At 43.6% G+C, this 15,624-nt stretch overlaps 1 protein-coding gene across 1 annotated transcript in view; it reads right to left on the bottom strand.

Moving 5' to 3' along the window:
- Positions 1-6,280: 6,280 nt before the first annotated feature.
- Mb21d2 (Mab-21 domain containing 2) overlaps positions 6,281-15,624 on the bottom strand; it is a gene marked incomplete at its 5' end in the record, with an annotated part of 103,382 nt that continues 94,038 nt past the window's right edge. The window contains one exon of the mRNA XM_021228139.2: positions 6,281-9,111. Coding sequence (XP_021083798.2) covers positions 7,847-9,111 — 1,265 coding nt within the window. The remainder of the gene's footprint in view (positions 9,112-15,624) is intronic.

Below are 15,624 nucleotides of genomic sequence, written 5' to 3'. Positions count from 1 at the left end.
CACTGCCTGGCTTAAGTGGTATGTCTTTTTGGGTTTTTTTGTTTGTTTGTTTGGTTGGTTGGTTTGGTTTTGGTTTTTCGAGACAGAGTTTCTCTGCATTGTTTTGGAGGCTGTCCTGGAACTCGTTCTGTAGACCAGGCTGGCCTCGAACTCACAGAGATCCACCTGCCTTTGCCTCCCCAGTGCTGAGATTAAAGGTGTGAACCACCAACACCCGGCCGTGGTTTGTCTTTTAAATTATGAAACTTTCACATGACTGCTAAGTTTTGCATCTGAGCATCCAGGACTAATGTTTGTTTCCCATCGCAGTACACTAAAACATTAGGAGACTGCACTGGAAACGAGTTCTCTCCTTTAAGACTCTCAGGTTTGCTGTTGTTGTTGTTTGCTTGTTGAACTAAGTGTTCTGAGTATCTGTCAAGTGAATAAGTACTGAAGTATTAGCACCCTTCTCATTCTCCAATATTCTGGATTGACATTTGCATTCTGAAATTCTAGGGCCCTCCTACTTACTAGGCAACCACACCAACACTGAGTCTCATCTCAAGTAATGTTTTTCCTTTTTATTTGGAAACAAGTTACCCATTCAGTAACCAAGAAGAGCCATGAACTTTTGATCCTCCTGCCTCAGCCGCCAGAGCAACTGGATGATAGGCCAGTGGCGATTTCTCCTTTAAAGATCGTTTCATCGCATGCTTTTTAATGGCCACTGGAAGTGGTGGTTTTTCTCAAAGAAGTTCCTGTGGGAAACTCTTACACTTTAGGCAAATAAATGCAGTGCTCCACCGAGTCAAAGGACACCAGCAGTACACTGTGGGGGACCCTGTCTCCCAGGACTGAAAAGGAACACACTGAAATATTCATGACCAAAACTGGACTAAAAAACAGACAAATGAATTACATGGCCAGACAGAGGTAGATATCTGCTTTCATCTATAAAGCACTCTGAAACACACTGAACAAAGGTCCTTATTTTGTTGAAATAAGGTAGTGTCTGTCACACCGCCTCTATGTATGTGATTGAAGACTTCTGTGTGGTCATCTGTTTCCTAGGACTGGTGTCTTCCTCCACATCCACGCCCCTATCAACAGGATAAATGTCCCACAAGGCTCCAATCCCTTTCCAGTTTTATGTAAATTCTTTCAAGGCTGGGACAAGCTATACGGATGAATTAAATAGATAGCTCTTTTTGAATCCTTTTCTTCCAAGGCATTCTGTTCTGAGAACCACTTTAAGCCAGTGGCTTAAGTATTTCAACCTTCCTAATGCTGTGGACCATTATTAATACAGTTCCTCATGTCATGGTTATCCAAAGACCATAAAATTATTTTGCTACTACTTCATAACTGGGATTTTTCTACTGTTATGAATCATAATGTAAATATCTGATATGGGACTCCAGTGACAGGGGCATTCAACCTCAGTGGGGTTGCAGCCCAGGTGTTGAGAACTACTGATTGAGCAAAGGAAATTCAGACACTCCCTTCACTGTCGACTTGCCCTTCCACACAGGTGATTAACCGCTGATGGCACGGGCTACTGCATAATGGCAGTTGGAAGCAGGAGTACAGATAGTCTGAAAACAGTCTGTACATTCATTTAAAACTTCAGCACCTGCAGTTTTCTTATACAAACTCCAAAGAGCTTGCCAAGATCATTTTGGCGGGGTAATAGGAATGTTTAGAAGACAATTTTTTTTCTTAAAAAGTCATGGGAGGGGCAGAGTGGAAGTGTGTGTAATAAAAAAGTTGAAGCGTGAGGGCCTGGGATTTAATAAAAGATTGCAAGTTATTTAAAAAGAAAAAGGAAATGGGCAATTTCATGAACAGACTTGAGTGGGACCTCTTAAATAACCCCATGTCCTGTGTGGCTATTACCTGAAAATACTATAAAGATCGAAACTGGGCATAGATACATGGAAGTAATGGGCAACTGGGGCCAAGTTCAGGATTCATGTGGGCTGAGCCCATCCTTGTAAAGTTGAAGGAGCCATTCTCAGACCTGCCCTTATCCCTCTGCTGTACTTTGTACATTTCCGCCCAGAGACATTAGCATAGAGAAGGCCAGAAGGTGAGTGTGACCCGGAGGAAGGTTTGTCCTGGCTGGACTCACGCTGTGATCCTGTCAGAGTCACAGGGTTTTGATGGGAGACATTGTATCCAAAGGTTTCCACCACGAGGTGAACACATGGGAGGTAGAGATCAAATTTAAGTAAATTATATATACAGTCTAGTCACTATCACATGGTACTTTTTTTTCTTTTAGAATTCCTATATAAAACTGGACAAAAGGGATGTGTGAATTAGCCAAGAACAATGCTTTAGCTATATTTCAATGACTTCAGAGCCAGAAAGCCTTCAATTTTCCAGTAAAAATCCTTTGTAAGCAGTGGCTTTTAAAATGCCACAAACAGCTATATGGACAATACAGAGAAGTATCTGTGTGCCTAGCTGTACCTGTGACAGTGGGTCTGACTCTTGGGAGCTCTCAAAACCATTTGTCTCCAATAGAATAAAGACTGGAGCAATGTCTGCTTATCACTATATCCTATCCAAGGGGTACCTGCCACCTCCTTCCTTCTCAATTCATCTAGTGTCCATGCTTGAGTCTACAAATTCCACTCAGTCAGGCTGTTATTGCTTAATCTTCTATGTCTATCTTCTTTCCAGGTGACTATTTTTCCTCTACAGCCAACAGTCATCCGTGGGAAGGGGATTGTAGAGGTCTACCAATCTCACCCTTCAGTGTACAAAGGGCAAGTGAGTTCTGGAGAAGGGAAACAATTTCCTCAAAGTCATACAGCTGATGAAGGAACAACCCGTGATCCTGGTGGCCCAGCTCTCCTGCACTGTAGTTCACACAGGGCCAGCTTCCCTGACCTTCCCAGATCCTGAAGAATTCTCCTCTTTCACCAGCTTCCCATTCTCAGAACTCTGATCTGGGAAGTATAGGAAAGTATTTTGGAAGTATCTGCCCATCAACCACAAAGAATCTGATGTTTTCAATTTTATTTTACATATTGAAATGGGAAGTCTCTGCATTTTAGTCCCTTAAGCAAGGATAAGTTTGGCTGGTACAACATGCATGCATAAGTGTTCCAAAAAGAGGCTGTGTGGAAGATCAAAGGACAAAAGTTGAAAACACAATTCCGTTTCTTAAGATAGCAATGGACACCACAAGGAAGTTCAGCTCTCCCGTGGACCAGGCACTTACGCTGCCATTGAATCTGTATCCAGTCTTTAGTTTATATTAGGATCCCCATTCCAACTTTTAAAGTTGTTAATGTTGTAAAAATATAGATGTAGATAGGGTAAAGGCAAAGAATTTAGGCTGGGTATAGTCTCTTGACGTTTTTAAATAAATGCTTACAAATTTTTAAACATACTATTTTAAGCCTTAAAATTCTAAATATACAATTTTAAAATTACAAGATCATCTATTCATATGTCTTTCATTTTTATACCAAGTTGTTGGCTACCTCCAAATGTCCCCAACTCTTAAATGCAATTAAGACCCTCAACTACACATTTTCTTCAAAAACACCCCTCCTCTTACATCTTGAAAGAAGTAATGTTTTGTTGATAGTAACCTTTTTTTATTTCACTTCCTTTGGCTCTCAGTTCAGGAACTACAGTGACAGGAGAGTCACTTTGACCATTTCCCTTCCATCAACCCAAAACTTCCCGTAAGTGGTTATTTCTCTCCTCCTTGGATCATTCAGTGATAAATTTCTCCAGGCACCCATCTGCTTTGCTGATGAAAACACTATGAAAGTTTGCCCAAGACTTATGCTATCTGAATGCAATGCTATCTGAATGCAGGTCCTTATGAGTTACATAAGCAAATGTGTCCTAAATAGTAAGACTAGATTCAAGCTGCATAAGCATCATGACAGAAAGTTTTAAATGTCTTTTTAGAAAGATTTATTTTATTTTTAATTATGTATATGTGAGGCAGAACAGGTAGGTATGTGTTCATAGTGAAGATATCTGAGGAAGTCAGAGTCATTGGATCCCCTAGAGCTGGCATTACAGGCAGCCATGAACTGCCCAATGTGGGCAGTGGACACTGAACTCTGGTCCTCTACAAGAGCAGTGCAATGCTCATAAGCACTGAGCCACCCCCTCAGCTCCAAAGCTTTTAAATTTCTGAAACAGACAATTTGGTTCAAGCCCTGACTCTTTCACATGTTAATTATCTGTAAGCTTAAACAAGTTACCTAATTTGACTTAATATTGAGACTTACTATGTTTAGAGTTTTGTGATGATTAAACAAGATCATGAATGGAAAGGACCAAACAAGAACTGCCGTAACAGGCTCCTGGAGGTGCCTGTGCTGCCACTTAGTGAGATTCTTAACCAAAAAAATAGTGCTGGGAAAATAAAGATTTCAAGCTTTTAAAGAAGTGGGCTTATAGATCTAAAATTGTTTCTTTGGAGACTGAAGCAATTCAAGCTAGCTGGTAAAAGCCAGTGAGGAGGAAAATAGAGTCTCAAACCCTCTATTTTACAGACATGAAAGTTAAATGAAATCCTATGGTTTATTTTATCCTCTCTTTTTCTTAACTAAGTGATGGAGTTGACAGCAAGGGAAACTAGATTACTAAATCCTTTCTAAAGCCCCAGTAACAGTTCATGGATCCTAGGCAGAAAGGGGGTTAACACAGATAACAAGTGTTTGCCTGAGCTGCTGTACCAAGCTAAGACGAATTATGTCTTTAGGGGGTCTCTGTAATAATGGGTCCTTTGTTGTTGTGTATTTATTGTTGTCTTGAGAAAAGGTCTCATATAGACAAAGCTGGCCTCTAACTTGCTATAGAGAGTGCAAGATCTCTTAGTTCCTTAATAATGAGCATATGGATGGAATTCAAGGATACCAAACAGCTAGACAATCATCCTTCTGGGTGACTGCAGCCATGATACTGTGCTACCCAATAGCATATCATGTAAAGGCTGTGCCTTGCTCTAGGTGACTCATTTTAAGGGCATATGCAGAGGCATGGTGACTGTGCACCATTGATACTGTGAACACCAGGACCAGGCACAGAACAACAAACACCTTATTCTTAAAAGTGAAAGGGGTACAACTATAATCTTCTCACAGATAACTGGACTGGAGGGACACATGTGCACATTAAAATCCTGCAAGGGAAACCAGGCTTGAGAAATTTAAATATTGTACTCTTCACTATGACCAGATATGGCAAAGGATTAATGTGACTAAAACCTTATGATATCTGGAGTGAAAATCTATCTGAAAGTGCCACATTTAAAATGAAGCTAATTGTACTTGAGACATTAGTTCTAGATATGTTCTAACAGCACAGAAGACTTTAAAGCAATGGTTATTGGAATATATTTGTCCATATCAATTGCATACCTGACCTTGTTTTAACCTAGCCAATCTAACAAAATGGCTAAAATAGCTACATAGACTATGATAGAAAAATTAATGAAATCAGCAGATCCCAGCTCTAAACACATATATACAAGGGTATGAATCCTTTATAGCTATCCCTGAAAGAAAAGAGACACACACCATCCAAAACGGCTCAGCTTGGCATATTTGATTAAACATGGTGATGAACTGAACCTAACTCAAACTGATTAAAATACTGGGGAGGAGGAAGTCCACCTAAGACAAGAAGCCTTGGGCTCAAGGTTCTGAGGACTTGTATTTTCATTTCCATCTCTCACAGTGCCATCTGGTGTCAGCTGCCATGACTGGGTGACAGTTGTCAGTACCAATAGAAACCAAATGCTACCTCCTCCATATCCAGGAGGGGTATGCTCTCCACAGGGTATGTCCCCAGTTGGAAAAAGTGAGATTTGATGGCACTCCTTCATGTTTATGAGCAAGGAAATGTGGGTCTACATCCAGTGACTTTTCCAATCAGGAGGCACATCTGGATCTGGGAGCCAGATGTTTAATGAGGCCATACTTTGTGTGGAAGATGCGTATACGCCACCAGGAACATGGGAGGAAAGACCCCTGGAGGAACATGGGACGAAAGAACCCAGGCTGCTCACTACCTAGACTTCTAGACTAAAGGCAGGGGCTATACTCTCTGACCACTACTGCACTGCTAAGAAGGAAACAATTTCAAGGCTGGGTATGATTATACATACTTGAAATCCCAGCACTCAGAGCTCAGACTGAAAGATCTAGAGTTCCAGGCTAAAAATTAAGGGGCTACACAGTGAAAATAGGAGGAAAGAAATGGAGACAGGGGAGGAGAGAGAGAAATTTGAGATTACAAAGCAAGAATGGCAGCAAAATTCCAAGGCCAGTATGTTTCTTTTTTATTTTTGTGTTTGACTTGAGATTGCTGAATGATTTATAAGCATTACATTAATTCCCATGCAAAACTCCAAGACCACATATGCCTGATTCCAATTCCAACCTATGAGTCTGGACATTCCAGACCAAAACCACTATGTTGCTTGACTTTTCCGTTAGCAGACGTCATGTGTCATCTAGATCAGCAGGCCCGTCAATGACTCAAGCACCACCGTCTGCCTTCGGTTCACACCAAAACAGGGGCCAATGCCCCACAGCACCTAAATCTGGCCCATCGCTTCAGTCAGAAGGTAGGACTCCTTTATTCCAACAAAACCACTTAGGTACTTCCTGGTTCCTGCTCTCCAGTGAAACCTGCTTTGAACAGGCAGTGTATCTTCAACTGGGAGATAATTCTGCCTGTTGGTTTCCATCAAGGTCTCAGGAGAAATAAAGAGACTTTTAAAAAGAAAAGGGGAAGAGAAAACTCTCTAGAACCCTGCCCCCAAGAAATAAATACAAAGATACACACTTTGTCAAGTATTATCTTCCCAAGCTTCAGCTAGTCAGTGAACAGGTAGGGTGTAAAGCTTTAAAAACTTCCCTCAGTAAGGCAGGAACCAGAACTATCAAAGAGGGCAAAACAAGACCCACAATTAAAGGAGAACTAGACAAATGCAGAGACTCACTCTATTGACTGAGAGAGCTGGACTAAATGGAAAGGTGATGGGCTTTCCAGAACGGATGCTAATGTACACTGAGACACGCATTGCAGCTATGACAATGGCAAAGACTTCATTAGTGCAAATAACAATTAGAATGGTGTGCTCTTTAATAGGATTTAAATAAGGCTTCAAATAATTACAAACACTAAAACTAACGTTTGGGAACCTTAATTCTGTTTGGAAAGCTATGAAACCCTCCGTCCAAACCATCCAATGTTTGCTGATTCGAGGACAATTACATTCAATGAGGTTGCTGGGAAACAAATCGTGCATCATTCTCTCTCTTGAAGTTTCCGTCCGGTAGAAAGGGGAAGCTCTTCTGATCGCTGGTCCAAAGAAATAAATGCAGCCAGCATGCACAGGGCCTCCAGGTTCTGAGGACTCTCAGATACCCATCTCAGTGAAAACCCTGGAGAAGAACCAGGTCAAAAACAGAACAAAAGCAGAGAGTTCGACAATATAAGAATGAAACGTGTTCGCCCCAACCCACCAACAAATCTACACTGGGTGTGAGACAGGAAGCAAGAAAGAGGATTCATGGGCAGTGTCGTCTATATGGCTCAAGTTCTCCTTAGAAACGAACACCGTAAAAAACAACAACAACAACAAAAAAACTATGTGACAACAATTAGAAAACAAACAGCAAAATCAGGCAGAATATGAAATAGTAATAATACTGTTTCAGAGCCTGCACCATCCTGCAGAACACTTAAAATGTGTCCTTAACAAATCCAATGTCAGCTGGATATGTAAAAACAGAATGACAGAATCACAAACCACACTACACGTTGTGTAAGTCTTAGAACCAAGGAGGAGGGGGGAAAAAGATCAACAAATCATTCAGAAAAATTTATCATCGATTCTGAAATGGGGCCTCGTGACATCGTCGGGGTTAATAAAGACTGAGATGGACTTCCCTGGATTCTCAGTCACTAGCTGCTGCAGTTTTTTAGCCAGGCGGTCGTCAGGCTGATTGGGGTCCCCTCCATCCGACTGCGGGGAAGGGATGCTGGTGGTACTGCCCCGCCGCTGCAGCTTCAGCGTCAGGCGATTGGCTGCCTTCACGTGCTCAATGGCAGTGCGCAGGTGCTCGGCGGGATCTGAGCGCACGGAGGAGAGCTTCCGGGCGTGGAGCATGACTGTCTCCTCCGACAGGTGCTCCAGCATGTTGCACTGAGGGATGAAATAATTAGGGCACATCTTGTTGACCAGACAGTGCTGCAGGTCGTCAATGAGACCCAGCAAAAAGTGGGCTGCATAGTCTTCCTGAGCCAGGTAGCTGGCAGGGAGTCGGTCACAGGCCCAGAGCATCATGCTCCGCAGGTGATAGGGGCTGATAGCCTTGGGCCTTGACAGGAGTTTGATGATGATGGCTTTGCAGGCCTGATAGGCCTGCATGAGGCTACCCGAGATGCACTTCTTCAATTGCACCTCGCTCCTGGCAAAGGACAGTCGCCATTCGTTGTCCTTCTTACCCTTGTAGGAGCAAGCTGGCACCAAGTAAAAGCCACTGATGACCTCTTCCTCAGTGATCTTCCCATCCCAAAAGTGGTTCTCCATGAGCCAGCTCTGGGCCACCGCGGGCCAGCCTTTGAAGGACACCACGGGGACAATATCGTACAACATGCGACTGCTCCCCACGCCCAGAATGATGGAGATGATGGTCCCGTTTTTCTCGACCTTTTCCACCTTTGGCATCCCTCGCTGGGGTTTCTTCTGTATCTCGGAGAGGACGATGCTGATGGAGTCATAGAACCAGTCAGCCACTTTGGTGGGAGAGAAGAAGTAGTTGGTGGCACCGTTGATGTGGTCGGCGATTGTGCAGCAATCTTTCCATTTACTGATTGTCCCCTCATCAAAGAGCCGGAGGCTCAGCCAGGAGTGGCACAAGGCTGAGTGGCGCATATCGAGTGTCACAGGCTGATTACGGTCATGCAGCTTAAGGGCTGGCACCAGAAGGGTAAAGTCCATGTCGTAGTCAGTCCCTCGGGCATAGACGTTTAGCTCATCTAGGTCCAGGTCCACCACACCTTCTCGGACTCCTCCAGAGAGCAACAGATACTCGTTAGCCACAGGAAGTTTTTGATCTAGCTTTTGCACCATTCCTAGGAAGAAAAAGAGAAAATGCTGTTATTCACACGGCCATGTGTGTTGGCAGGGAAAACTCTGACCTCCATGGATAGCACCAGCACAAAACCAAACCTCAGGTGCTGTACAGACCCAGCTAATAACACTGTTCAGGACCTGCTGTTTGGGGGGGGGGGGCTCTGATAAGTCATTAGCATGAAAAGCAGTGCCACTTTTACAACCAACCAGGCCCCTTCTTCCCAAGTCATTCCCTTGGCTCTCCACACTCTCAGTCATTCGGTCTGTGAGTTTCCACGTGCTCCAACTCTTCTTGACCTTGTACTGCCAAAGCTCATCCACAGCTCATCTCACCCCCTCTGTGGATTCTCACTGCTGTCCATGGTCTCCAGGCTGATGCCATCACGTGAAGTCAGCCTAGTGTTTTGGCAAGGCAGTCTTGCTCACCTGGCTTCTTCTCCTAGCGTCAACATTTCTCTGCACCAGGTCTCAATGTGACTGCAGAGGCTTTCAAAGGGCAATGTGTTCCTAACTGTAGCACATCCTCTAACCTTTCTGTTTGGAACTTGCATGTAGTTACAAAAGCCACGGTGTATGCAGCTATGGGCGATTTTCGTGGGCAATGTTTCAAACAGTGACGGTGGGCAATGGTTCTTTCCCACTGGCCCGTGCTGTTGCTGCTAACAGTAAAAAACTGACAGTTGGGGACATAGCTCAGGTGTAGAGGGCTTTGCCTAAGCATGTGCAAGGTCCTGAGTTTGGTTCCCAGCATTACAAGTACATGAATAAAATACAACATAAGCAAAAATCAAATTCACTTAAGAAATTTTTCATCATTTAGAAATAAGTGGGTCAGAGGGAGACGAGGAAGGAGGGAAAAGAAGGGTAAGGAGAGTGGTTAAAGCATTATGTATATATATATATATATATGTATGTGTATGTATTATATATATGTATTATATATGTATGTGTATAGTATACCATATATAAGTGTACTATATATGTATGTGTGAGTGAAAAGATCACACTAAAACTGTTCCAAACAATAAATACAGCAACAATTTTTCAAGAACAAAAATCACTGATGAAGAAAAATGTGTGCTTTTAATAAATTGCGCTCTTTGAACCACTAGAAAGATTTCTTTTCTTGTATTTGGTGTGGCAGACGAACTCAACCATAGACTTCCTCTGCCTCACACTCGTGGACAGAGGCTGACTCTAGGAAAAGCACTCGGGGACTGAGCTGGGTCTCCCCTTCTCCCTGCCATTCCTCCGCTCCTTCCCAGGGGTGTGTGGATACTTGAATGCTCTTAGGTAATCATCCCTAATTCTGTCTCGGAAGATGCTTGTGAGGACCCCAGCTGTCACATTACACCCTACCCAGGCAAGCACAGGCCAAGGACCCCCAGTTGCTACATTACACATCACCCAGGCAAGCAAGAGCTGAGGACCCCCAACTACTGTGACACTATACCCTACCCAGGCAAGCACAGGCTGAGGTCCCCCAACTGTGACACTGCACCCTACCCAGGCAAGCACAGGCTGAGGCTCCCCCAACTGTGACACTGTATCCTACCCAGGCAAACACAGGCTGAGGAACCCCGGTTCTACACTACACACTACCCAGGCAAGCATGGGCTTCACTAGAAACCACGCAGAGGAATTTTGTCTTCCTTTTAATATGGTTGAAGAAAGCCAAATTAGCAACAGGTGAATAAATACCCCATTTCAGCTGTTACCGTGTTTTTACTATCAACCTTCTCTTTTTCTAAAGATATCATGGCTTTTACTTTGCAGGAAGAAATACCTTTGTCATGCTTATTCAAGATCCCAAGAAGCATCCTTAGATTTGGGCAGGGTTATCCTTTTCTAAGAACATCACCATCTACAGAATTCTTAATGGCCCAGTTTGTATGTTTTGGCATCCCTCATTCACATCCAAATAATCTCTCTCCCTCCCTGCCCCTTCCCCCCTTCCCCCCACTCGTGTGTGTGTGTGTGTGTGTGTGTGTGTGTGTGTGTGTGTAAAACAATAAACACCTAGAGAAATGACTCGCTGAAGGCCACACAGCTTTAGTGACATAACTAAGAGCATTGCCCTCTTCTCATATACGCTGTAGAGGTCAGAGTGCCACATACACACTGTTCTCTCTGTGACAAGGACCCAGCTTGTTGTGAATGCAAAATGGCTTGGGAGGAAGCAGCCAGGCTCTCCATGCAAAACGCTGCCTTTGTATTTTTGTTGCTGGAATCTTTATTGTGACCTTGGACCAGTAACAGATCATATCTAGCTACCTACATTTACCAAGAAAGAATGGGCCCAACTGGCCTTGAAAATGCCATTACTATTCCCAAATAAATAGGCTGCACAATGCTGGAAACACAGAGGGCACTGATAGGCCACCTGGCTGTCCAACAATCTCCTAGTCACCATTAACATTTTCATTACTGTAAGATTTTATAAACCAATGGGTCAGTTTTATTTTGCACAATTTCTTAGACAACTGCATGTGGTTTTACTTAACACTTTAGAAATCTGACTAAAAACACAGCTATGTCAATGGGCATGACTATTCAGTAGTATGTATACAAGAGTAGGAATAACTAAAAGATGTCCCCTCAAAGAACTTCCTTGGTCTTTGTCCATTTTGACCCTGATCAATATACATGAGTGCTGGAACCAGAATAAAAGGCCTGGGAAGGTGTCCTGGGTTTGTCATTTACAATTTAGATGAGCTCAATAAGATATTTAACCTTTCTGAGCTTTCAAATCCTTATTTAAGCAAATAAATAAATCATCATCATAGAGTTGATACCAAATATCTAAGCATATAAGACATAATTCATTTTGCTTATATGTGCTTCCCTTTCCACCACCGATTAAGACCTTTTCACTACCTGTGACAGTGGCATGCTGGCTCTGAGGCGTTCTCTCATTCCTAAATCAGGCAATAACAAGACTCATATGGCATGGAAATTATCAAGAGGCTCTGCCTGTACATTTATGCAATTGCAATATCTAGTAACTCCTGTAGTCAAGGGTTTATTTTCCCATGGCTACAACAGATTTCAGGATAGGAAGGCAAGTGCTTGTGAAATGTTTCAATCAGTTTTAAAACCTCATTAACTATACCATGGATCACAGAAGGGCTGGCAGCATACATGTATAAAATGGTGTGCTGGTTGTCAAAAAGTCACCTAGGGTAAGGGGGAACAAAAAGCCTCTGTATTTCACTATTTTCCTTTCAAGCTGAAGTTCTAAGAGTCAGTGGCCTTTTCAAGGACTACTAAACTATTGTAGAGAGCATGAGCGTTAAGTCTGTAGGTGTACAATGACGGTGATTAAGCACTCTGTGTCTCACATTTCTTAAAATTGCAGAGTAACAACTCTAATTCATAAGGTAGCCGTGGTGAAACGCAAAGCACACACCTTGAAGAAGGGGTTGGTTGCTTAGGAGTCAGTCAGTATCCCTGGAGTCCAGACCTGTACAAGGACACACACTAGCAACACATCTCCCACTTGGGAACACTGAGCTCAGTTTTGAGGAAACTCAGAACTTACTGGCAAGGCTCATTCCTCAACAACAAACACAGCAGGAGTAGAGCCAGTGTCAGTGTGGTGCCAAGTGACTATGTTAAAATAGAAAGGTGGTCTGAGACCACATGCAAAGCAGTCAAAAACCTCATCACAGAGCCCTTCAGACTTCAGTTAGCCGAGTACAGCCACCTCGGCGTAAAAACCAGGAGGCTAGTTTCCATTGTTTTCTCATTTGGAGTTGTGTATGCAAACTAGTTAATCACTCTGCAATGGGAAAGTTGAGCTTAGTGAGTGAGGAAAAGAACTCAAAGCTTGCTTCATTTACTCATGCATGGGGTGTAAGTATTCACACCCAGACACTAGGGATACTCGGGTGATGCTGATTGTTTTGCAGAGGAACCAGATTCTGGCTGTGTCCATCAGGAGAGGTGAGACCGTGCTGAGTAATAATCTGAGCATCTCAGAGACTTGAAGAACAGTGTTTTACTTCCCACTCACATGATAGGACTGCCAAGGGTAGACTGAGGGCTCGCCTTCCCTTAACCCAGGACAAAAGCGGAGGAAGCATGCCTACCCCTCTACTGCAATAAGAGAAAGCTCTTAGGAGATGGAGTCTTGGCACAGAAGTGAGAGCTCTGGCTAGAAATGATGCATTATTTCATTCATAAATCAGTATCGCCAACTAGTGCATTGTCCCAGCCAACCGCAGGAAAGGAAGTATACCCTTTCCACATGCTGGGATGGAAGAAAGCCAGGAATATTCGACAAGCAGCACACACAAATAATCACACTTAATGAACACACAATTATATGTTGAAATTAAAAACGAAAAAGGAAATGAATAAGGGTCCTAGTGAAAACACAAGAGAAAGAAAAGGAGGGAAAGATGTTTGCCCTGGAGAAGGGATCATCCAAGAAGGTCCAAGGATTCCTTAATAATAGATGAGTTGCACTAATAAAGAACAATGACTGTTACCTGTCCTTTTGTATGTAGAGGGTTTGGGGATAAAAAGCAATCCTACCATTCATAGAATGCATCTCTACCCAGCACAATTTTCTAATAATGCTCACCATTAATATTAGTGTGTTCTTCAAGAGATGATAGTCATCATGTTCAGTCGAGATGAAAAATAAAAATGATAGCATGTGCTGGAGTCAGAGGAAAGGTCTCCCAAGTTAGTTGCCCAATACAAGAGCCTGATACTATACACAGACCAAAACGTGCCTCCAACAGCCCTCTGCTGGACTAGTGCAGCCCCAGTAATGGTGGCAGTAAAATATCCAGGGAGCACCATGGCCCAGTGTTTGGCCACTTTGTGGGGCTCTTGTGTGGGCTTTGGGGTGTCACTTGGATTTTGCAGCCACGCTGTTGCTACCCCCTCCAAATTAAAGACAGCGCACATTACACCAGAGCAAAGAAGGGGGTGGATGCGGTACTGAATGTGAACAGCTCATGTTCCCGAAATATGCGGGCTGGGACGGACACCACAGTGATTGGCATCGCTGAGCACTAAGGTACGGGCTGAACACTCACTGTTTCATTCCATCAGTTCTCCTGACACTTTCAAGCAGGTGCTGCCCCCCTTTCACAGCTGCGGAAATCAAAGTGAACGAGCAACAGTGGAGAAAACTGTCCCTGGTTAGAAGAGCAGAGATGGAATTCAAATCCAAGTTGATTCCCACTCTCCCACCCCACACTACTTTCAACATTACCCTGTCGTAGAGGAATAAAACACTCATATGTTCAAGCCTTTAAAATGACGCCACAGTACACCAGAGGACACAGTGAGAACATGGCTTTCCTATCCAAAAGGGGGGGTCACTCCTACAGCCAATTTTTTTATGATAAGTGGGTCTCTTTTTATTTTAAAATTACATACATTCATATAATATGTATTGGTCTAATCCACAGCCCTGTTTTCCCTCCTCTCAACTCTCCCCTCCTCCCCACCTCCCACCACTTTTCCTCACAATTTCGCATACCTTCTTTTTCTTTTTTTTTTTATTTAAATTTAAATTAGAAACAAGGTTGCTTCACAAGTCAGTTCCAGGTCCCTCTCCATTTCCCTCCCCTCCTCCCATGCCCTCCCCCCAACCCCCCCATTATCCCCTCATTTCTCCAGGGAGGGTGAGGCCCTGCATGGGGGTGTCCACAGTCTGTCATTTCATCCAGGGCAGGGCCCAGACTCTCCCCCCAAGAGTCCAGGGTGAGAGTGCATCTCTCATTGTTGGATGGGAGTCCAAAGTCCATGTGTATACTCGGGATGAATACTGATCTACTGCCCAAGGCCTACAGCCAATTTTTTAAAAAGATATTAGCTATGCCGAGGAAATAAAGAATATGAGGCAAATGAGTCAGGGGTCATAGGAAAGACCCCTCCTGCTCCACCCTGCACGTCCACGACCTGGTTAAAGAGCTGGACCAGGCAACCGGTTAACAAAAGCGCTGGCCACAAGGAAGCCCTGCCCATCTTTGGAAGGAGGCTTTGTTCCTCCTTGGACAACATCTAACACAGTCTCACCTAAGCAGAAAATCCCCAGCAGGTCCACTAAGGAGAAAAAAACATGAGGTCCCTGTGGAGTAAACAAGGCCACACAAACACTAGGAGGAGATGGAAAAGAAAAGAACAGGAAACCCTGATATCCCATGCTGCCAGGCAGCAGTCACTGTTCATCAGAAACGCAGCCCATTGTAGCTGTGGCTCAGGACAGGCTCAGCAAGTAGACTCCAAGTCCCAGGTCACATGAGTTTGGGGCTGGGAGGGAGGAGGTTATCTAAGAAACACTGAAACTCCCATCGGCTGGTCAAAGAACCTGCCTTAATATCAGTTTACTTAGGACATTTCATATATATACATATACATACACATGCAAGTGCGAAGAATGTTTCAAGAACTATCTATATTCACCAGTATCACTTACTTCCCATTTTTCTTCTACAACAGCCCAAATGTCATGTAATTTCACCCACAAACACTTCAAGACATCTAATGGC

This window comes from Mesocricetus auratus, unplaced genomic scaffold (genome assembly GCF_017639785.1).
Source record: "Mesocricetus auratus isolate SY011 unplaced genomic scaffold, BCM_Maur_2.0 Super-Scaffold_100008, whole genome shotgun sequence".
In the NCBI taxonomy this organism is placed as follows: domain Eukaryota; kingdom Metazoa; phylum Chordata; class Mammalia; order Rodentia; family Cricetidae; genus Mesocricetus; species Mesocricetus auratus.
Note: the sequence above shows the minus strand (reverse complement) of the source record. Positions and strands in the feature narration are given on the sequence as shown.